The sequence below is a fragment of the Mustela lutreola genome, chromosome 8, assembly GCF_030435805.1.
Source record: "Mustela lutreola isolate mMusLut2 chromosome 8, mMusLut2.pri, whole genome shotgun sequence".
NCBI classification, from domain to species: Eukaryota; Metazoa; Chordata; class Mammalia; order Carnivora; family Mustelidae; genus Mustela; species Mustela lutreola.
This window is the reverse complement of record NC_081297.1, coordinates 61896889-61919542: the sequence shown is the minus strand read 5'-3', so window position 1 is coordinate 61919542 and position 22654 is coordinate 61896889. Positions and strand designations below refer to the sequence as shown.

The window sequence follows — 22654 nt, the reverse complement described above, 5'->3', positions numbered from 1 at the left end:
GTAACCAAATAACGTCCAAGCTAGCCGTGTGCCCTTTGTCCGAAAGTTTGGAGGAGGGTTACATTTACCTAGGACTTGTCTGCAAAAAATAGGAAAGCACTTCCACTGGATGGGAAAGGGGCTGGGGAAGGATGCACGAGCATACTGTGGGAGCAGCTGAATGTGTGTGTGTCAGACTGGAATTCAGGTTGCTGAGCATGTCTGTCCCATACTTGGCCAAGCTCAAAACCAGTCTTTTGTTTTGAATGTTCATTTACAGTTATCTCTATAAGGATATGTGTTTTAACATTTTCTGTCTTCTCCTAAAGTCCTAAAGATGTACCTGCTCTCGTTTATGCAGATGATTTTAGAAGGTTGACACTTTGAGTGATGTTCATTTAGTGGGAGGAAGAAAGCATAAAAGGAGGGAAGAACTTGTCCAGAGTCCTCAGATCATGTCTGGAGCCCAAGGCTCCTACTTCAGCCATGTGTACTGCCCCATACATTCACCAAGAAAACCCTCAACAGCTGGGCCTGCGTGGAGTGGCTATATTTTAAGATTTTTCACAGGGGTTACAATATGACAGTCCCCACCCCAATCAGGCACCAGGATAAAAGCAGGGACTTAAAACTTATCATCCCCTTCCTTCAGCCTGAGCCATCACATGCTTTCACAATCTCCTAACCTCCCCCTCAGCCCTAAGCCAGGGCCTGGGCAGAGAAATGGAGGGACAAAGAAATTAGTTACATTGCCACCTGAGAAACCTCAGAGGGGAGGACCCAGCCTTCGCCTCCCTCCTCCCAAGTGCAAAATGTGTAAACAGAGTAAACGGAAAACAAAAAAGTGCAGTCTAAGTGGCTCCCTTTCCTCCTCCCCAGGGTTGGGGGAAAAGAGTATAGAGGAACGTAAGAGGCAAGTCTGGCTTTTCTATTGCCTTACCGCTCGCTGAACATAATGGGGTGAAGCAGGAAGGGGCCAGTCTGCCCGTACCCACAGCTCTAGGGTAGTACTTGTCCTTCATTTCCACAGCTGCCAGTAGCCCTAGAGTTTCATCAGGTGAATTGGTCAGGGGTCAGACTCCCTTGAGCCTGACTTAAGGCTGGGACAGCCCCATCTTTCTCTGTTGATTATGTGGCGCTTATATATTATTTATATAAATAATTTTTCTATGTACAGGAATCAGAGTGGCTTTCATGGAGGGAGGGAGGCTGGAGGCTGCAAGGCTTCACCACTGTTGGAGTTGTCCAGTTCAGTGCTGTCACAGTCTGAGTCCTCATTAGTGGGAGGGCCCTGTGAAGAAGAGAAGTACAGTGAGGGGAGGCTCAGCAGCTCTTGGTGTTAGAGATCGATTCCTTCAGGATCCTTCACTGAGGTCTTGTAATAGCCAGCAGCTCCCTGATTTCTCACGGTCTTCAGATTTCAGTGGCTGAGGCCATGAGATGCCAAGGCACCAGGTTCCCGGTTTCAGGATTCATCCTGGCTGCGATTTATGGCTGCTGTACAAGCAGCAGCATTCACCTACTAACAGTACTATGTGCTCTATACCCTGGGCCTCTCAGATCCACCCTGTGGATATAGGCCCCTTGGTATGGGAGGAACGGGGCTTGCATATTGAGTGACTTGGAGGCTAAATACTGACTGAGCTTTCTGGTGTCTTTGTCTACCTCTAAAGTCCTGAATAACTAAGCATCTGCTCTTAATGTACCTAGTTGTTTCTGAGACTCACCTGCTCCCCTCTGGGTAGGTCCTGGTGTGGGATGGGTCGGGAGCTGGGTTCGGGGCCAGGAACCACCTCTGATGCAGGTGGGTCCAGTGGGATTTCTGAGCCCTGGGAACACATGTCATCAGACCGCTCATCTGGCCGCTCGTCGGTGTTGGTACTGCCAACTTCAGGTGTGCCGCTGGGGGAGGGCTCACTGGCTGTGCCCTCCTCCCCATCAGATGGATTCTCTGAGCTGAAGGTGGACAGTGACTGGCGCATGTTCATGCCTTGAGGCCACCTGTATGTTGGAGAGGCCAGGGTTACAGTTGGCACACTGCAGCCTGCTAAGCAAAACACTGTCACTACTTCCTGTACATGTCACTCACCTCTGGCTTGATGGCAGCTCTACTTCACTGTCCACCTCTCCTTCCTCTTCCTCCGATGAGATACCACGTTTCTGCAGGAAAGGAGGAGTGGACTATGGTCAGAAGTGGGAAGAGGTCAGTAAGGACCCAAGAGAAGAGAACATAGTCATTAGGGTTAAGTAGGGAATGGCTTAAGATGAAGACCTAATATGGGAGGTGAGTTGTGGACTTGGGCCCAGGGGAGAACGAGGAAAGGGTAGGAGCTTAGGAACCACCCCATACTTTACCTGGCTCCGGGTGACAGCAGCCCTGTACAGCAGTGCAGCTGGGGTCAGGTGCTGGGACCCAGCCCGGCTTCCTCCCCGTCCCGCCGTCCCTTCCCTTCCAGTTCCCAGCAGCCCCACAACGTCACCAGGCCCTACTGGTGGAGGTGGCTCCCCTTTGGCTCCCCCAGGTGAATCTGGGCTGGTGGAGCCTGGTGCGGAGCCCTCACTTGGCGGGGTATCTCCCCGAGCTGGAGGTGGTGAGCCAGGATCCCCAGCTCCCCCTGTGGCCCCTCGGCCCCGGGCTCCCAGTGCTGCTGACAGCAGATCCGGGGATGATGAAGACATCTTTCGAAGCAGGAGGTCATGGTGGAGCCCACGTAGGGCTGGAGGGCAGGCCTCCCAGGCTGAGGGTCCCCCTCCTAGCCCCCCTGGGCTTCCTGGTCCCCCAGGTTCATGGGGTGGCAAAGCTGCACGAAGCCCAGGCAGGTCTCCACAGCTGCCCTTGGCGCTGGCCTTGCGGTGTCGAGTCTTGCCACGACGACTTCGTCCTGGTGAGGGGGGGCCCTTAGGACACCCAGGAAGCCCCACCCCACTCAGGGCAGCATCAAGTTTAGGTAGCAAAGATTCAGTCTTGAGGATATCTGGCCTGGTAGGGGAGGGAAAGTACAAGTCTGAGATGAACAGATTGATAACTTGAAAGCCCTCCCCAACCTTGGGCAGTACAAAGTCTATCCCCCCCCTACCCCCCCACAGATCTTCTGGGCATCCTTGGTCTCCACCCCTGTTTCTAGCACTCCCCTTGCCGATCTGCAGCCTCACCACTTGAGAACTCTGGTCCCACCTTTTACTGTGGGGTGACAGTTTCTGTGGGACGTTCCTCTTCTTGATGAGCTTCTCCATAGTGTTCCCATGCAGGAGGCCTCGGGAAGGGTGTGATTTAAGCAGACCTGGGCATCTCCGCTCTAAAGCTTGTTCCCTCCTAAAGATAAGACACCTCAGTCTGGCATGTGATCAAAAAGGGGGACCCAGGCTCTGTAGGTTCTCTGTGTCACAGCTCCATGAGGACGAGATCTGATGCATGGGGCACATAGGGTTACCTGAGCAGCTCCCTCTCCTTGAGCTCCAGCTGCAACATGAGGGCATTAAGCTCCATGTACAGGTTGTTGGCTCTCTCCAGCTTCCTTTCGTAGTGCTCCCGGATGTCCAAGGCGTGTCTGAAACAGAAGGGTCTCTGAGGTGAGCCAGCGTCACCTGGTGCTGTAATTAGTCCCAGTCTCTGGGAACTGGACCAGGGTCCCTGCTGGTGATGAAATCCCCTTCCCAGACACATGCACACACCTGAGCTCCTCCCTCCTCCTCATCACCAGCTCCTCTTCTAGGCGGTGCAGACAGGTCCCTTCTGACTTAATTTTTTCAAAGTGCAGCTTTACCTCTTCGCGCCACTCTGCCTAGGGGGTGAAAAGACAATGAGGGGTGAGGGACCTCCTTTGAGCACAGAGGGAGTAGGCACTGGACTGGCCAGGATGGGGTCTTAGCCCTCCTAAAAGCGAACCTACCATCCCTTCCACCCATCCCCACATCCCTTCAGAGGGCACACTCTTCTCTGCAGAGGGAGGGAGTGAAGGTGTCCCTTTTCCCGCCCACAGCACACCTGGGACTTAAAGTAAGTCTCCTGGGGTGTGGACAGGACGTCGGCTGAGGCGATGTCCAGGTGCAGCAGGATCTGACGGAACGATGGACGATTTCTTGGTTTGCTGTTCCTGGAGGGCATGGAGTTGGGGTGGAGGAGTGGAGACAGAAATTTTAGGGATGACCAGAAAGGAACTAGAGCATCCTCTCCCCAGATGTGCCCTGGGGACCCTTCTGTTTCAGACAGACATCTGGGAGCCTTGGACATCCGGGAGCACTACTCTTCCTGGAGAAGAGAACGCTAGAGTGTGCCCCGTGACCAGCTCCTTGGTCTACTGGCTCTGCTCTCCCATTAGCACATCAAAGTCCTGCAGTAGGGAAACCTATTTAATCCTGTTTTCCGAACATCTTTTTCTGATTAATTCCATCAGACAGACATGCTTGGGGAAATGGTAAACCAAAGGTGGGAAATCACCAACCTCCTTTCAGAGTCTAGGTTCCAAACAAGGCTCCAGGGCCCTCCCCTTCCTGGGTTCTAACGCAGCCCTCTTGCTCCAGCCACCCTGCTCCGGGGCTGTGCTGGCCCTTTGCAGGTGCACCCCAGCTGCTCTGGCCAGCCGGGATTGGGGTCCGTCTTATACAGACCAGGAAACGGGCTCAGGGGATGATAACACTTGCCCAAGGTGGCACAGTTAGTTAGTCTCAGTCATGAGGGAGTTATGTCCCTCTTTCCCCGTCCAGGATTCTGGGCCTGGAGGCCTGGCTTCCAGGTGCCGTCCAACTGCCAGCAACCACCCTTCACTTCACAGCTTTGCCAGGCCGTCCTTACCAACACTGGCGAAGCAGGATTTTGAAGCCGTCTGGGCAGCTGGAGGGCACTGGCAGATGGAGACTGTTGCTTCCCACGCCCCAGATGATGGCTGAGGAATCTACGTCTTTGTAGGGGATCTCACCAGTCAGCAGTTCCCACAGCACCACGCCAAAGGACCTGGGGATAAGAGGGGACATCCCTTGGGAGGGGCTCCCTCCAGAGGCCCTGGAAGCCCCCTCCCTCCCTAGGGTTGGCTAGCTGCCCGCCTCGGTGCTCAGCCCAGCCCTCACCAGATGTCAACCTTCTCGGACACAGGCTCGTTGCGGATCACTTCAGGGGCCATCCAGGCTACTGTCCCTGCAAAGGACATCTTGGTGCTCTTGTCACTCAGCTCCTTGGAAGTGCCAAAATCGGAGATCTTCACCACATCGTCGTACGTGATTAGCATGCTGGTAAAGATCGTAGTCAGCTGGGGGCCAGGCCCCTCTCCACACCTCTTCTAGCTGCAGCAACTCTAACTTTAAGTCATTTGGGACACCCAGAGGCAGGGGGCTTGCCACAGCCCTCCCGAAATAGGACTGTCATTTGGGAAGGGTTTTTGAGATGGGCCACATGGACTCAGGACGGGGGTCTGGAAGCAGGGAGCCGGCTACACTGGCTGGGGGGTCACCTGCAGGAGACCATGCACGTCAGCTTCTCTGTGCTTGCTGGCTTACTCACTTGGGGGACTTGAGGTCTCTATGGATAATCTTGTGCAGGTGCAGGTAGTTCATGCCACCGGCGATGCCCATGGACCAGTCAACCAGCAATGAGGGGGTGACAGGGCGGCCAGCCCGCAGGACCTCGTACAACTGGCCCTGGGCGCAGAACTCCATGAGGATGCAGTAGCAGGGAGCCTGGGTGCATACGCCCCTGGGGGCCAAAAGGGGGCATTAGGGCCTGGGCCAGCCTCGCAGGCCCCTGATTCCCACTTGGAAACCGACCCTCTCTACTCCCTATCCCTGCCCAGCCCCCTTTGACCCCTGCCCACAGCCCAGTGGCCCTGGCTTCAACCCCTGCCTGGGATCTTACTTGAAGGTGATGATGTTGGGGTGCTTCAGCTTCCGCAGGTGCTTGATGTCCGTCTCCTTCAGGTCCCGTACCTTCTTTACAGCCACTTCCTCCCCGTGGAAGCGTCCCAGGAACACCGCGCCCTGGGCCCCTGAGCCCACCCACTGCAGGTCCAGGATCTCCTCAAAGGGGACCTCCCACAGGTCTGCGAACAGGAGGCACAGTGCCACCAGGCTTGGGGGAGCCATGCGCAGGGGCTTGGGATGGGGAAGCATAGGGGCAAGCCTGGGGCTGGCTGAAGGGACTCGGGGGCCCAGGCCAAAAACAAGCCACAAGAGGCCAAGGAGCCAAAGGGAACAGGGAAAGGAGCCAACGGGGGCCTCCAACAAAGCCAGGGCATGGTGGGGGGGGGTTGCTGCTGAGGGGCCACGGCTGGGCCCCAGGGGGAGAGATGGGGCTGCTCACCAGGTGTCGGGGAGACAGGGACAGGGCCCCCATGAGGATGCGGCCTACCTTCCTGCTGCTGCTTGTGCTCTGTGGAGTAGGCTTTGCCGATCATGGTCCAGACAGGTCGCAGGCAGCCGAAGAGCCCTTCCAGAAAGCCGCTGCCGCTCTGGCACTGCAGCCGCACCTCATCGGCTCGGACCCTGGATGCCCGACTCTCAGGTGACCCCGTGGCTCCCCCAGGGCCCCCTGCATCCTGCTCGTGGAGCTGCAGGACACTATTGGCGAAAGGCTCAGGGGGCGGCTCTCCCCCCGGGGAGGGGCTCGGCCCGCCCCCGCCCTGCCCGCCCAGCGGCACCACATCTCGGAGTACACACTGGGTGGGTGTCAGGTCCTTCTCAGGGGTGCAGTCAGAAGTGTCCGGGTCGAGCTTGCGCATCGACGCCTCGCTCAGGGTGGACACGAAACCCCCGAAGGAGGGAGAGGGTGTTCGGGTCTCATGGAGGCAGGCCATGGCCTCTGGGCCTGGGTGCGGCGGGGGGCCGTGGGCCCTAGGAGAATAGAGCGAGGGACGGAGGGTCAGCTGGGGCCACACCTCAGAGGCAGAAGCCTGGTGGGGATCCGGGCCCCCCACAGCCCTGCCAGAAGTACCACTGGAGCTGCGCTTGCCCTTGGGGACCCATCTCAGTAACCCGACGCATGAGCTTCCTCTGGAGCCTCCATTAATAACATCCCTGAGCAACATTCTCAGGTTGGACCCAGGCAACAGCCCCACACTCAGGCACAGACCCAGAGCTTGTGCCAGAAACTCAAGTATTCTGGTAACAGACTCATCCCCTTCTCCTCAGAAGACTACTGTAATTCACCACTGGAGCTCCCATTTCTGTCACTTCAAGCTCCCATGGACATGCAGAAGTCACATAAGGGTCTCTCAGACGTACACCTTCTACTCTGAGTCTCAGCCTCAGGTCTGTGATAGTAACACCCAAGGTCTCCCTGGCGCAGAGGCACACACAGGTGACACACAGACACTCTGAGAGGACATTCCTGGGCCTCCCACGTGCTGGGGAGGCACCTGGAGCTCCCACTGGTGTACTTACACGTGAGATGGCTGAGGCTTCACAGGAACACTAGTCTCAGGTGAGAGTCATCCCAAGGCACTCTCGGGTTCTCATCTGGGACTCCCTCTCCAGTGCTCACACACACCTGGGCGTTGCCAAGGTAAGGGAAGCCTGAAGTCCCTCAGCCGAACTGGGGGTGGGTGGGGACGGAGTGGGGCAGAAGACATGGCAGAGCCATCCAGTGGGGAGGCAGATGCAGAAGCAGAAGCTGGGTCAGGACGAGCAGAAGCCTACTGCTTCTCCCCCCTTAGGCCTGACATCGGTTCTGCTGCTCCCTCAGGGGATCAGTTACAGAGGCCCTGTCTCCTTGCTGCTTCTCCATCACTCCATCCCCAGCTTCCAAACCAAATACTAGCTTTCCAGAAGATGGAGATTTGTTCCAATTCTTGTAACTAGGTGCTATTTTAAAAGTAACCATTAAAAAAATCGGAATTCTAAGGGCACCTGGGTGGCTCAGTTGAGGATCTGACTTCAGCTCCGGTCATGATCCCAGGGTCCTGGGAGAAAGCCCAGCATTTGGGTTCCTCCTTACTCAGCGGGGAGCCTGCTTCTCCCTCTCCCTCTGCCCCTCCCCCAGCTCCTGCTCACTCCATCTCTCAAAAAATTAAAATCCTTTTTTAAAAAAGTTATTTATTTGAGAGTGGGAAAGAGAGCACAAGAAAGCACAAGCAGAGGAGCAACAGAGGGAGCAGCAGACTCCCCACTGAGGAAGAAGCTTGATGTAGGGCTCAATCCCAAGACTCTGAGATCATGACCTGAGCTGAGTGAGCCACCCAGAGGCCCCAAATAAATAAAATCTTAAAAGTCGGGGTGCACCTTTTGGCTCAGTGGGTTAAGCATCCAACTCTTGATTTTGGCTTAAGGTCGTGAGATCAAGCCCTGTGACGGGCTCCATGTTTAGCAGAGTTTGCTTCTCTCCCTCTCCCTGTGCACTGTCTCCCTCTCGAATAAATAAATGTTTAAAAACAGAATGTGAATTCTAGCCTTGCCTCTGCCATACACTGGCTGTATGACCTCAGGCAAACTGGACTGGGCCTCAATTTCTCCAGCTGTACAAAGGGGATAAACTAGCTATCATCACTCAGGCACAGCAAACTCTTCAACCTATACCAAACCTGTCCAGAGCTTGGCATCTGGAGTCATTCTAGTCTTCCGTCTTCCTCCACATCTAGTCTGCTAACGGATCCTGAGATGTGAGGATTCCTGAGGACAGTGATGCTCTAACTGTTCCTCAAATTAGGGTCCTTCCTGAACCCCTGCAGCAGAGCCTCTGAATCACAACAGGAGAGGAGGGACAGGAATCTACACATAAAAAGGGGCCACTGGATGATGACACAGATGGACATGGAAGTTTGGCACTCCTGATGGTATCAACTCTGGTAACAATTTCCAGGCTTCTCGAGGATTTTTCAGTGTTTGTGGGTGGGCCTGAAACATGCATATTTAACAAGCACCTCAGGTGATTTCTACTTGACTTTGGCCCATTTAAAAAGCTCTGACCCAATGCCGGTTTGTTCTCTCTAGTTTCACCTCACTGTCTTAATTTTGGACTCTGGTTGTGTCAGCTAACCCGAGACTGCCTCCTAGTCTCCCAGTACTTAACACAGCGTCCCCCACCCCCACCCCACTCCCATTTTCCACGACTCTTTAGAAGGATCTATCTAAAACACAGATTGGCCAGCACCCCCTCTTCTGCTTCAAGCCCTTTAAGAACCCCCTACTGCCCTTGGCCCACCAGCCTTATCTCCATGCTCAGGTCCCTCGCCAGCCTCGTCTCCCACTGCTGTTGGCACCTGGGCCATACAGAGCTGACACCAGGCTACATGGGGCTTCTGTGCCAAGGCCCCTAATGAGAATGGCTAACTTAGGCAAGGCTTACGAAGTACGTTAGCCTCTGCCGACAGGCGCATTAGCTCAATTAATCCTCAAAACGACACTCGCCCCAAGTGACAGAGGTACTGGATAATCTGCCCCGGGTGCCCTCTCTGAGGAAAAGCCGCAAGCTCCGCCCCCGGGCGTTCTCTTCCTGGAAGTCGCTTCCCCAGCCATCTCTCCAAATCTCACTCAGTCCTGGAAGTGTTCCTTCCTGCCTGTCTCCCCCCCCCCACCCCCTCCCCCGCCCCGCTCTGAGCTGATATCGGGCCGGCACAGCCCCCCTGTACCTCCTTCATCGTGGCTCCCATTAATCCGGAGGCACTGTGGGCTCAGGCGTCCGGCTCCTCCGACAGCCCGCCCTCCATGAGACCCCGACGCTCTCGCCCGGGATCCTAGGCTTCGCCCAGCACGGGCGCGCGGGCAGGACGGTCGTCTTAAAGGCCGCCCCTACGCTAAAGATGCAGGAGCTCCCTGGCTCTTCACCGCCACCCAGGGATGGAGCTGTACCCGTCGGTCCCTCTATATTCTTCAGTAAACAGACTCAGAAAGCTTTAGTCACAGTCATTTCCAGCCTCTGAATCCTCAAAATATCCTACGAGCTATCGGCGCCGTGGAGGGGAGTAGATGTACACCGTAATGCCAACGACAAACCCAGGCCAAGAATTTACTCCGCAGGATCCCAGGGCTTTGACCTGCGCCCCCAAGGCAGGGTGGCTGGAAAGGTAGCCACCTTTCGCAAGTAGGGTGGGCTGGATCAGGCGGTTCGCGGGTCCCGCGGGAAGCCCCAGGAAGGCCCTCCGAGGCGGGGAGGAAGGGGTTACGGCCCCAGCGCCCCCTCCCCCTTCCCGACCTCCTTCCCGGCCGTCACGTGGCGCGGGCCGCGTGGCTGGAACCGGGCGGGGGCCCGGCGGCGGAAGGAGGGGGTCCGGGTGGGGAAGGGGAGGGGACTCAGCGGGTTGGGGGAAGCGCTGGGCGCTGCGGCGTAACCATGACGACTGTGCCCGAGGCGGCGTGTGAAGTCACCAGGACAAGATTAGCCCAGAGTCACGTGAGCGGCGGGGGCGGGGCTGCGCCTGGGCCCCGCCCCTGACCCGGGCCGGTGCCTGTGCTGGTGGTCCGGAGCCCGGCGGGGATCAGGGTTCCGATCCCGGGCCCCCTCAGTCGGCCGCCGGTGCGCTGCCCTCCTTCGCATACCTCCCTCGACCTCTCATGCAGACGCATCTTCGGCCCGGGCACCGAGTGGAGGGAGAGCCATTGGTGCTGGGGAGCGGGGACTCGGCTTGGAATGTGGGGAGCAGTGCCACAGAGAAAGCAGGAGATGGGGAGATAGGGACACAGAAGGGCAACAGGCACACCCAGAGAATGGGGCGGGGTGGGGGTGGCGAGCGGAGAAATTCAGAGACCGCAACGGTGAAGCGCAGGGAGAATCAAATCGGAAAAGGATGGATTGAACGCCTGAATGTGAAAAGCAGAGAGGGCACTGAGAAAAAAGTAGCGGAGAAAGAACTGGAAAACGTGGAGACCATCTGTGCCCTTCCCAAGTCTTTCCTATTTAGAAGCTGAGCCTTGACTAGGCACCACACCTGGATTTTTAAAGTTCTCAGTCCTCATGTGGTGTTTGGCAACTAGGAGTTTCAGGCATAGAGAGGGTGACATGCTCAGGCACTTGCCACCAAGCCTCCCTCCAGTTCACCAGGCTTCCCCAGAGGCCCCTCTGGTATCCAAGGGCTCGCAACTAGGGAGACAGGGAGAGAAACCATTTCACCTGTTTGTCTTTTAGGGCAGTGGGAGTTACCTGAAGAAGTAGGAGATGTGATCCAGGGAAAGGGAGGGTCTCTAGCTGGGCTCCTCAGGCCACCGCCAACCTGTCCTTAGGCTAACACAGCTCATCCAGACTGACCTGAGGGAGTCAGGGGAAGCCAGGCCCCAGGGAGCTACAGTCAACTGGAGATTCCTCTCCCAACACACAGCCCTCTCAGTTTCCTTTATCTCTGACCTACCAGCTGTGTCCCACTGCCCCCCAGCTGGGCCTTGGCGCCAGGACTTTGGGGGCACGTTATGCCAGAAGCCCCTGGCCTAGACATTAGGTCACTTTGGGGGAGGGGAACTGCGTCCCTGGCCATCAATTATGCAGAGCATGGAGGAAGGGCAGAGATGTGACAGGAGTGGGTGGATATCTCCATCATCCTGTCAACCATATTTACCAAGCGCTTACTGTGCAGAATTCCACATTGGGTGAGGGGACAGAGTGGTCCCTAAATCCTACATCTGCCAGGGCAAGAGGCTCTCTTGAGCCTCTTGAGTCCTCAGAGTCCTGGGAGGTCCTAATTCGGTTTCAGCTACCTGATTCTCTGCTGATGACTCCCAGAGTGCCCACTCAGGAGCCTGTGGTGGAGTGGGTCCTGGAAGGTCCCTCTGCTTCTTTCTCCTCCTGGTTCTCCTGTCCGAAGTGCTGGAAGCTTGTGGCAAGGGAACCCTTCGAATTCTCTCTCCTGTCCTGTTCTGTTCTAACAGCACAATCTCAAGGCCAAGTTGCATGTCTGGCAGTCTTGGGGGCTCAGCTGAGAGGCTAGGCCATCTGTCTAAATTGCAGGCTCTCACACTGAGCACTCACCACTGCCCTGGACCTCAGTTTGTCCTCAGGAAAAAGAGGGACGTTCTTCTCTCTTGAGTGAGGGTGCGAAGCAAGGTCTTCACAGGGAAAGGAAACCCAAGATTCTGGGGCACAATGCTAGTTCCATCTCTACAGGCTTTGAGATCCTGATAGGATAAAGGACCATGACCCCTCTTGACCTTGCCTCCTGGCCACCGGCTGCAGCTGTTTTTCTTTTTGAATACAGGGTTCTTTTCAGATGGAAGGCACTACAACTTTGTCAGTGCCTTCATCAGGGGGAAATGTCTTCCCCAACAAACTTGGGGTAAATTGGAGATCACCCCTAAATCCAGGTACCCCCCAGCCTCATACAGGTCAAGTCCTGAGATGCCCCTCCTGGTGCCACCACCTCTTCTTCCAGTCAGCTGGGCAGAAACAGGGCAGGGGGAGGGGGCAGGGCTATTTAGGGAAAAAGAGCTAACTTTGGATTTGGAGAGATCAGAGCCAGAACCTTAGTTTTGCCACAAGTTGAAGAATGTTACCCCTTCAAGGCCCCCTCTACCTTCTGGGGTGGGGACAGTTTAAGATGATGTGAGGAATGCTGTGAGCACACTGCCTGGGTCCTGACTGTCCTCCTGGTTAGTTGGACACCAGGTCTGTCTTTGTGGCTTCTGGAGAGGCCAGCTCTTCATCTGACCAGAAAAAGGCAGACTGGGTCTCAGACCTTCTAATTCCGCAGGACTTTTCTCAATATCGGGTCCCAGTGGCCATGGGGTGCTGGAGTCCCCAGTCATTGGCCTCTTTGCTACCAGACCCTCAGTCCTTCCTCTACAAATCCTATCATTCCACCTCCTCTGGACTAAGGGAGAAGGCCTGCACCACATACTCACCCCTGGCCAACGTAGGCCGGGATCACCCCACAGCCCTACCCTTTAAGGTCAGGAGGGAAGGGAAAGGAGGGGTAGAAGCAGAGTATGAAGCGCCAGAGTGTCCCTCCTACTCAGGCCCTTAGGTGGACCCAGAAGAAGTACAGCACATTTAAGCAAATAGTTCCTGGGGTGGATGTGCATTTAAAATGATCTGGAAGATCAAAAATCATAAAGAAATAAAAATATAAAAAGATCTGGAAGGACAGATACTGAAGTGTAACCATTTCTAGGTAGGTGGAGTTGTGGATGCTTTTATTTCCTTCTTGTGGCTTATCTGTATTTTCTAATATTTCAGTAATAAGTTTCAATTGCTTTTAAAATAAAAAAAAATCAGATTTTGAATTGAAAATGAGAAATAAAAATCAGGAGTGCCCATCTGCTCCTGTCACCCGGCTTGGGACAGTGGGTGAGTGGGTAGCCTGGGAATTAGAGAGGTTTGGTTGATGTCCTGTCTCTGCTCCTGACCAGGCAGGCAATCTGGAGTAAGACACTTCTGAACAAACCTGTTTCTTCTCTCTGAACGGATTGAGGTACCCCTGTCACAGCAGTCATACAGTCTAGAACACAGTGGTTCTGGGTTAGACAGCCCTAAGTCCAAGACCTAAGCTCTTTCCCCAAAGTTCAAAGAAATTACTTCTTTAAGTTTCAGTTTCCTCATCCCTAAGACAGGGATGAAAAGAACACTCAACTCTTAGTCTTTTAACACTAGTGAGAGAATCTCAGCAAGGTTCCTGGCCCAGGACCCGGCACACACGAAGCATGAAGCTCCCTAGAAACACGAGCCACGCCGAAAAGTGCCTAACAAGCAGGAGCAGGGTTTCTTTTATAAATATGATTCCCTTCCCTTCTTCCCCTTTTCCTCATCGGCAGTAGAGGGGGTACGGGTGGAAAGGGAGGTGGGCAAACGCAAGGGGCAAAAAGAAGAGCACCGCGAGAAGGAACCCAAGGCCAAGGGCTCTTTGTCCTGAATGACCCTGAGGCCCCTCAGCCCTAGTGTTCCTACCTCAGCACCTTCCCCAAAAGCAAAGATGACCCTGGTCCTCCTGGAAACAAACAAGACAGACCAGTCACTGTGGTCAACCCCTCATGAAGCCCACGTGTCACCTGCTAGCCTGTCTCCACAGTATCCTCCTTCTGCCCCAGGAGGGACTTCTAGTCCCTTCTTCCTCCCCAGGCCAGGCAGGGGAGAGGGAGGACCACATGTGAGATGCCACTGGGCAAGTTTGGGGTGGTGGGCACTAGGATTTAGGGTCCTCTTCCTGGAAGCCAGATGACCATTCTGTCACCTCCAGGGGAAGGACGGGGACACAGCAGTTGGTTTGAGAGGGGTCCTGCCATCCTTAGCTGTAAGGACACACAGGATGTCCAAAGCCAGTCCTTACTTAAACTTCTTGTCTCCTCTGCCCATAGCTGGGTTTAATTCGGGGATGGGTATTTAGTTGTGTTTTCATGGGTGCTGGAGTTGGGATATCACACCTTTGGTCTCCCCAGCATCACCTCAGTCCCCACTGGGAGAACGGATGAGTGGTTGGCACTTCCCCCCAAAGAGGGTAAGCACTCTTAGCCACCCTGAAGTGTGAGATGGGAGAGAGCAGGCCCTGAATAGTGCTCTGGGAAACTTTGCTGTCTGGACAGGAAGGCCAGGGAGCTCTTGGCCCCTTTCCTTCCAGAATCCCTTGTGCTTGCCTTCCCTCGATATTACCCTCCAGGTGACAATCAGAGCTCCCAGAGCCACGGAGTCCATCCTGCGAGATGGAAGGGAAATGTCATTTGGAGGGAGGCGGTGGTTGTGGCTGAGAGGACTCTGGGTTGGGGAGAGACCTCAGGCATACTCCTTCTTGGCTGAGGGCCACCCACCCACTCTTCTCTCAAGAGGGAGCAGGTGCAGAGTTAAAGTCCCCAAAGGTGGGACTCCTTCTATGCTAAGGGACACCCCACTGATTTCCTTCCACTCTCTATAGAGCCTCTGACCCCCTCTTCCCTCCCCTCAGCCAAGGCCATAGTTAATCAGGAGGCACAACTGTGTGGAACAGATTCTTGCTTATTTTTTAGCCAGGGAGTTAGAGAAATGTGTGGGGGAAAGGGATGAGGTTCTTGAAAGACCTGGGCTGGGGAACTGGGTTAGGGGAGCCAGAGGAGATGGAGAGAAAGAGGGAGAAAACCACAAATGAATGGGGGAGGGGAAGAAGCAACAGCTGGATGGAGAAGGTGAATACCACAGCTGGAGGGGATTGGGGGCATCAGAGGGAAGGGGAGGAGGGCCATCACCTGGGCGTCCAGGAACAGGTGCTCGCACCCTCTAATCCTCAGGTGCAGCGGGCTGAGTGTGGGAGTGGGGGTGGTGGTGAGGCAGGCGGTGGGCACATCAGGCCCCGTCCTTCCTTTCCTTCCCTGAGAGGGCCCAAACTCTTCCTCCTCCTTCCCTCTCTTCCTCCTGGAAGATGAGTGGGAGGAGAGGAGGGTGTTCTCTTGCCCGCTGTCCTTTAAGTCTGTCCCCCAATCATCCCCCCACCCCCACCCCATACGGTCCTTTCCAGCTCCGGAGGCCCTTCGTCTCCAAGCTGGGCCGCGGCGTCCCTCCGCTCCGTTCCCCTCCTTCCCATCCCCACAGGCGTCGGGTCCAGGTCCCCAGTTTCCTCCGCCCCGAAGCCTCAGCATCCCCGCGCCACCCTACCCCACCCCGCCACATCTGCATCCCCGACCCTCCCTCCGCACCCGTATCCCCGGACCCGGACCCATCCCTGCCCCCCACCCCCCAACTCGGCCAGGCTCTCACCTCAGGGGCTCCTCGGCCGCAGCACAAAAGGCGGCGCTGCTGCAGCTCGGCTCCGGATGCTGCTCCCGCCTCCTCCTCCTTCTCCTCCTCCTTCTCTCCTCCCCCCGCTGCCCTCGACCGGACCCGGGGCGCTGTCACAGGCGAGGCTCGTGCGGTGTCCGGGTGCACGGGTGTCAGCCCCAGCTTCCTCCCCCCGACCCCCGACCCCGAGCCCCTTGCCCACTCGGCTTGAACTCCCACTCCTTCCAAGGCCCCCGCCCCTGGCCCCCCGGGACGGACACGCCCTGAGCGGGGGATGCTGCGCTGGAGCCGCCGGCCTCTTAAAGGAGCCTGCTGCTGCCATCCGGCGCGCTCCAGGCTCGTCCCTGGCCCTTCTGGGCCCCTCACCTCCCTGCAGGCGGTGTCCTGTGACAGTCGCACCTCGGGCCTTACGCTGATTCCGTCGGAACCCCCTATGACCAGTCTTATAAACTCCTTCCTATTCCCAGAGACAGAAGCCCTTCAACGTGGGATACCCCCCACCCGCCCAGAGCTCTAGCATTGCTCCCCCTGCCATGCCGATCTTGCCAGATTTCCTTCCCCTAATTGTCACCACTCCAGTTTTACCCAATTGGAATCCACTCAGCTCAATTCCCCGTCCCCCTCCAGCGTTCCTCATGATCATTCCAAGATTGCCCTGGACCTCCGCTACCTGACCCATTCTCAGGACACTCATTAGAACCAGACATTTTCGTGATCTCTCTCCAAGGTCACAAGATTTTCCAACATCTTTTAACCCGTGGTCATAAGACTTTGGGGAGGAGAGACTGGAGCTCTGGGACCCAAACGTAAGTGTTCTGCTCTGCACCCAGATTAGTGGATTAGTTTTAAGAGGCCAAAGCCTCTCTTGCTGTCTCTTCGGCTGAGAGACCAAGACCCACAGGCAGAGGGAATGAGACCACGACTAATTTTCGTCCTTCTAGTCCTATTGTCCCACTATAGCCCGATTCTCAGGCTCCAAAGGGGATCTCCTGGACAGCTACAGAAAGGTTCACTAGGGTCATTCTAAAAAGGCTTTAGAAAAGAACTGAAACCAGACAGGCTGCGGGCTAGAATTAAGGGGAAGGGAGGTGAAGGGCAACTTAGGGAAAGGAAGCAGGTGCTGTGAGACGAAGGCCTAAGGGCCAGGAGTTTAGGTCGAGCGCTGAAGGAGCACTGCCTGAGACGCACTTGGCTTGCCCCACCGCTTCAGGGGCAAAGAACAGTCTCCTCCCGCGTCCAGGTAAGGGCCACCCCCCCAAAGCCTGCAAAGAGCCAGGATCCGACAGCCGCCTCGCCCCCGGACCAATCACAACCTTTCCTCAGTAAAGAGGCGGAGCCAGAGGGGGATGACTCTTTCCTTGTCCCTGCCTTCTAAGTAAAGTAACCAATTGCTATCTGCCTAGAGAAGTAAGCACAATCGGAAATAACCAATTATACCGCGAAGCTTTTCGTGCATGCTTGACCCTGCCCCTCCAGCTGCGACAAAGCTGGCGCGCGAGCGCCTGGGTTCTGTAGTTTCCTCGGGAGTCAAAGAGTCCAGGGCTCCAGTTAGCCCTTACCGCCCCGCCCCCAGCTGCTTCCACTCTGCTACTACGCATGCCCGCTCCAGGGAGCGGAGACGCGGATAAAAGGAGGCGGGACGCTATTAAAAAAAAAAAAAAAAAAAAAAGCGCGCGCGCACAAACACACACACAGAGACACAGACACACACAGACCCACCCACACACACACACAAAACCGCCCTCAGCTCGGGAAGCGACATTGGACGACTCCGCTCCTCCCAGAAGGCGGTGCTACCTGCCGGGGCAAACCACGCGGAGGGTTGTGGGGCGGACAGCTCCCCTCCGGGTGGAGACTCATGGAGTCGGGTGGGCGGGGGACTCCATGTCCCGGCATGCCCCGCGCCGGGCCCGACCGGCCGCGACTCGGGGCTTGGCCCCGGCCCTAGCTCGTCGGCGGTGTATTGGGGTACATTGAGGCTGCAGTCGCGGTGGCGCCCGCGGGGACGGAGGTGGGAATGAGTGAAGAGGAACAGGGCTCCGGCACTACCACGGGCTGCGGGCTGCCCAGGTGAGCCGCTTTGTACCGATCCCTGCCGGGCGTAAAGCGTGGCGCGGTGCGGAGGAGGTAGCGGCGCGGCCCCAGCATGCACCTGGCCTGAGGGTTGTTCCCGGCAAGCACTGGGGTAGTGGGCCGTGGTTCCCAGCATGCATCCCGGCAGTGGCCACTGTCTCTTGCTCTAAATAGTTTGGGGTTGGCCTGGTTCCCAGACTGCACTTGGGGCACTGGGCTTTATGCTCTCGACATTCAGTGCATTTGGTGGGTACCGGGTCCCTGGCCTGCACTGTGTCAGGGGACATGCACTTCCTAACTGCACTGGGGTACGGGCTCCTCCTCCTCAACTGAGACTGGAATAGTGCATTCCCCGCTTGCTCTGGGGGCAGTGCACCCTGCTTTCCCAGCCTGCATCCCTACTCCACATTGAATCCAGCTAATGTCTTCTCTACTCTCCGGGGTCCCTTGGACCCTATGTCCCCCATAGTGTGCCTGGGTCTGATATGACAGTGCTTGGCCAGGTGGGTGCAGAGTTGGACGTGTGATAAGAGTCTGTGCCCCCCGCTTCCCCCAGTATAGAGCAAATGCTGGCAGCCAACCCGGGCAAGACCCCAATCAGCCTTCTGCAGGAGTATGGGACCAGAATAGGGAAGACGCCCGTGTACGACCTCCTCAAAGCCGAGGGCCAAGCCCACCAGCCTAATTTCACCTTCCGGGTCACCGTTGGCGACACCAGCTGCACTGGTGAGGAAGGCTTGGGCATCCTGGCTGGGGTGTGCATTCCCAGGGCCCTGTTGGCTTTGTTTCTTGGAGTCTCTTCCCAGTCCTTTTCTCCAAAGCCAGTGAGGGAAGGAGAGATTTCAGGGGAAAAGCCACTGACTGGTTTGGGAAAATGGGTCTTTGAGGAGGTGGGTAGGGCTTGGGAGAGTTAGAGGAGCACACAGGACTGGGACAGTGATCTGGCAGATTGTCATCATCCTAGAGGAGAAAGAGGAGAAAAGCCAAATTCTCAGTGAAGTATTTGGGGGGAGTCAGTGCCTGCTGCCCTGGGCTCTGTTCCAGGTGCTTGACCAAATTCCTAGTTAATCTTAAACCACAGTCTGATCCTGCGATAGAGGTGGTAGTATCCTCAAGTTGAACAGGAGGGAAATGAGACTCAGAGGGATTTCAGTGAGTGGTGTAAGGTCACATGTCTAGTGAGTGGCAGAGCCAGGCCTTGACTCTAGAGCCTACCCTCTTTCTGCTTTTCCAGCCATCTCTATTTATTGAGAGAAAAGAAGGTGCTTCCCAGAGGAAAGTAAAGCAGAGAAAGAATCTCCACCCAAGGTGTCTGAGCTCAGGGGCTTCCGCCTGACACGGCTTGATTTGGGGAGCTCTGGGGAAGATAAAAGCCCTTCCTTCTAGCAACTAGTGTAACATTTCCAGTCTTGGGCAGGGGCAGTTGGTGAGAGGGGCTTGGTTGACTCCCTCCAGCTATGAGGAGAGAAGCTGTGGGATGCTGGTTTTTCTTCTGTCCTCCCAGTGACCTCCAGTATTGCCCACGCCCCTCTCTCAGGTCAGGGCCCCAGCAAGAAGGCAGCCAAGCACAAGGCAGCTGAGGTGGCCCTCAAACACCTCAAAGGGGGGAGCATGCTGGAGCCGGCCCTGGAGGACAGCAGGTGAGGGAGGAACAGCCGAGGCTTCCTAGAGGCCCTGCCAGGAACCCAGGCCCCTGCGCCACCTCCTCTGCCCAGTAGGCCTGGCCTGGTGACACTTAGCCACCTTGACCTGGCCCCTTCCTGAGAGTTTCCTCTGGACAGAGCAGGATGCTGCCAGGGCTTCTGCTGCTGTGAAGGACCCTTTGGGGGGAATGTCAAGGGGCTGTGCCTGTGGTTTGGGCCCGGCTAGGGAGGGAAAGGGGTGGAGGCTGAGGCTAGAGGGGTTGCACCCCAACATGCCTCCTCTCTCTAGCATGTTGTCCTTCCCTCTTCCAAACTTACATTGGAGGTTTTTGCCTCCCCGTGTTTCTTGGGTAGGAAGAGACCCTCCTTCCCCTTTTCTTAGTCTTCTTGATCCAGTGTTTGGCAGCAAAGGCTCCGAGGAGGAAAAGCTGGTGGTTAAGCTTCCCTGAGTCTTTGGCTCCAGTGGGAAGGAATTTTCTTAGGGAATGGGCAGGTCAGAAGGACCTGGGTCCCCACCCTCTACTCCCCCCACCCCCAACATGGGTGTGAATCAAAGGCCCCCTTCCCCTCGGGAAGTTCTTTTTCTCCCCTAGACTCTTCACTGCCTGAGGACATTCCAGTTATTCCTGCTGCAGCTGCTACTCCTGTTCCATCTGCTGTTCCAACCAGGTATCTTGTATTTCCTGCTGGCCTGAAGGGGGAGGAAGGGGTCCTGGCTCCTGGTCCCCCAGCCCTTGGCCCCAGCTGGTCAGGCAGGAGGAAGTCTGAGAGTAAACAGAGGATGGAATAGATGGGGACCAGAATTTGAAGAATTTGCACCAGTTGGTAAGCTCTTGGGACAGGAGGTAATTTATGACTTTTAAATAGCCACAGGGATGAGGTGTTTGACCATGTTCAAGGGTCTCGAAGGCCCCATTTTCTTCTGAGTTGGTCACATGATGGTCCTGTGTATGCCTCCCATCAGGTGCTTCCAGGGACTGGATATACAGCCCCTCGCCCACTGTCCTGCCAAGGTGATGATCCAGTGTTCCAGAAAAATCTAAATGGGCCTGGGCCCTGGAAGAGACCTCACTTGGGTGGGAAAAGGAGGAAGCAGGCTGGATGTTTGGAGAGACAGCTGCTTGCCTGGCAGACACTAGGGAGATGTTTGTGGGGACACCAGAGCAGAGCTTAGGACTCATGGAGAGCCACAAAAGGGACAGCCCCATCAGTTTTGGCCCTGGACCCTTGTTCCTTCAGGAACCCCCCCATGGAGGTGCAGCCCCCCGTGTCCCCTCAGCAGTCTGAGTGCAATCCTGTTGGCGCTCTGCAGGTGTGCCCCCATCCTCATTTCCCATGCATGCCTGTCTTTCCTTGGACCTGGGGCTGTGAGGGACGGTTATGTGGGAGCTCTTCCCCTGTTCTGAGGGCTTTTCCCATCCCCTTCGTTCCTCCTCCCTGGAATTTGAGGCTCCCAGGGTAGGAGGGAGAGGATGTAAGGAGTCTTTTCTCACTCTGCCTTGTGCACCCTTGTTTCTCCCTCCCAAGGAGCTGGTGGTGCAGAAAGGCTGGCGGTTGCCCGAGTACACGGTGACCCAGGAGTCTGGGCCAGCCCACCGCAAAGAGTTTACCATGACCTGCCGAGTGGAACGTTTCATTGAGATTGGTAACTGGGCAGAGGGGAGTTCTTGAAGCTACTCCAGCCCTGGCTACAGGCAACTCCTAGCCTCTCTATGCTACAGCCTCACTGTCCTGGCCGAGACCCCTGGCTCAGCTCCTTCTCCCAGCTGCTGCTTTGTCCTGGCCTCCCCCCACCCTCTCTGGCTGACCAGGTTCTTAGGTGCATGGCAGGGCCCAAGCTCCTCTTTCCAATTGACATCCCACAGGGGACCCCCAAGCTTGAGCTGGGTGGAAAGCACTGGAAAGCCTGTTGGGAATCATAACCCAGCAACCTTCTCCCCACACGCAGGCAGTGGCACCTCCAAAAAGCTGGCAAAGCGTAATGCGGCAGCCAAAATGCTGCTTCGAGTGCACACGGTGCCTCTGGATGCCCGGGATGGGAATGAGGCAGAGCCCGATGACGATCACTTCTCCATTGTAAGTGGCTTGTGTGGGCCAGGCCCTGTGGTCCATCCTCCATGCCAGGCAGGACACTGGGGACTTGGGCCTGTCACCTGGGGGTGAGCCTCTCTGGATCCCAGGCCAGCTCCTGCCCATTTTTCTCCCAGACCTCCTTGGCTGTCCCCCTCCCCACAACCTCAGCTGTAGGCCTACCTGGCGAGTGCTGTGGGGAGCTGGGCCAGGGCTGGAGCCCTGGAGCCTGCACTTACTGGAATGAGGAAGGCTGCCTGGACCCCTGGCCCAGACTCTAGTAGTTAGAGGGGGCCAACTTGGGGAAGGCTGGCTGGATGGAGCATTCCTTTTGTGGGTTTTTTTTCTCCTTGACATTGAATGTCCTGTTAAATGCCTGGGTCTCAGCTCATGGCTGCATCTTTCTCACTGTCACCATCTTGTCAGGGTGTGGGCTCCCGCCTGGATGGACTTCGGAACCGGGGTCCAGGCTGCACTTGGGATTCTTTGCGGAACTCAGTGGGAGAGAAGATCCTGTCCCTCCGCAGCTGTTCCTTGGGCGCTTTAGGTGCTCTGGGCCCTGCCTGCTGCAGTGTCCTTAGTGAGCTGTCTGAGGAGCAGGCCTTCCATGTCAGCTACCTGGATATTGGTATGGCTAGTTGGGAGGCCAGGGGATGGTGGGGACTGAGCCAGAGCAAGTACGGACGGGCCCACAGGGAGTTGGGGAGGGCACGACCACGAGGATACGGATACCCACCTCCCCGTGCTGCCTTCCCACCCAACACCACCTCCATCCTCTCTTTCGGTCTCCAGAGGAACTGAGCCTGAGCGGGCTCTGCCAGTGCCTGGTGGAGCTGTCCACGCAGCCAGCGACTGTGTGTCACGGCTCCGCGACCACCAGAGAGGCAGCTCGTGGGGAGGCTGCTCGCCGGGCTCTGCAGTACCTCAAGATCATGGCAGGTAGCAAGTAAAGCCCCAGCCGGACTCGGACACGCCTCCTGGCTCCCTGCTCTTCTTCCCCCAGCCCACGCATCTGTTCAGCTCTGGTGCCCCCCTACCCTGGAGGTGCCGTCTCTACCTCTGACACAGACTGCCTGCCTGCAGGCTGAGGAGGACACCGGGCCAGCAGCCAGGGACCACGGGGCCTTGGCTGGCCCAAGATCTGTCCTCATGGCACTGATGATGATGAGTGGGAATGAAATCTGGGGGCTCTCCCTGAGAGCCTGGAATAAATGTGCTTCCTCTTGGATTCTTAAACCCTGCTCTTTCTGTTCCCCTACCTAGGGCCGACAGCAGAGGAGGTTAGCATCAGGGTATCCTGTTGTGC

General features: G+C 56.5%; 2 protein-coding genes across 9 annotated transcripts; one reads left to right on the top strand and one right to left on the bottom strand.

Annotated features, from left to right (window-relative positions):
- Positions 1–508: 508 nt before the first annotated feature.
- Positions 509–16039, bottom strand: MAP3K12 (mitogen-activated protein kinase kinase kinase 12). 5 transcript variants are annotated; one of them, XM_059185148.1, is made up of 16 exons: positions 15542–16039; positions 15034–15199; positions 6625–6798; positions 6317–6525; positions 5825–6008; positions 5474–5665; positions 5044–5202; positions 4772–4930; positions 3965–4073; positions 3652–3761; positions 3411–3527; positions 3155–3292; positions 2335–2959; positions 2069–2139; positions 1707–1980; positions 509–1270 (listed from the first exon to the last, which is right to left on the bottom strand). In XM_059185148.1, the coding sequence occupies exons 3-16, from the start codon at positions 6759–6761 to the stop codon at positions 1172–1174; spliced, it is 2583 nt and encodes an 860-aa protein (XP_059041131.1). In that variant the 5' UTR covers positions 6762–6798; positions 15034–15199; positions 15542–16039; the 3' UTR covers positions 509–1171. The 5 variants fall into 5 exon arrangements, with proteins under 5 accessions (XP_059041131.1, XP_059041126.1, XP_059041128.1 ...); XM_059185143.1 differs by having other exon boundaries at positions 6317–6798; XM_059185145.1 differs by lacking the exon at positions 15034–15199 and having other exon boundaries at positions 6317–6798.
- A 1293-nt stretch (positions 16040–17332) lies between these two features.
- TARBP2 (TARBP2 subunit of RISC loading complex) lies at positions 17333–22584 on the top strand. Of its 4 annotated transcripts, none has more exons than XM_059185183.1 (9): positions 17333–17632; positions 18197–18361; positions 19173–19275; positions 19855–19947; positions 20518–20590; positions 20806–20923; positions 21227–21354; positions 21775–21976; positions 22141–22584. In XM_059185183.1, exons 2-9 carry the CDS (start codon positions 18202–18204, stop codon positions 22296–22298), a joined length of 1035 nt encoding a protein of 344 aa, XP_059041166.1. In that variant the 5' UTR covers positions 17333–17632; positions 18197–18201; the 3' UTR covers positions 22299–22584. The 4 variants fall into 4 exon arrangements, with proteins under 4 accessions (XP_059041166.1, XP_059041169.1, XP_059041165.1 ...); XM_059185182.1 differs by having other exon boundaries at positions 17352–17632; positions 18192–18361; XM_059185184.1 differs by lacking the exon at positions 17333–17632 and adding an exon at positions 17766–17881 and having other exon boundaries at positions 18192–18361.
- The last annotated feature ends 70 nt before the right edge of the window (positions 22585–22654 follow it).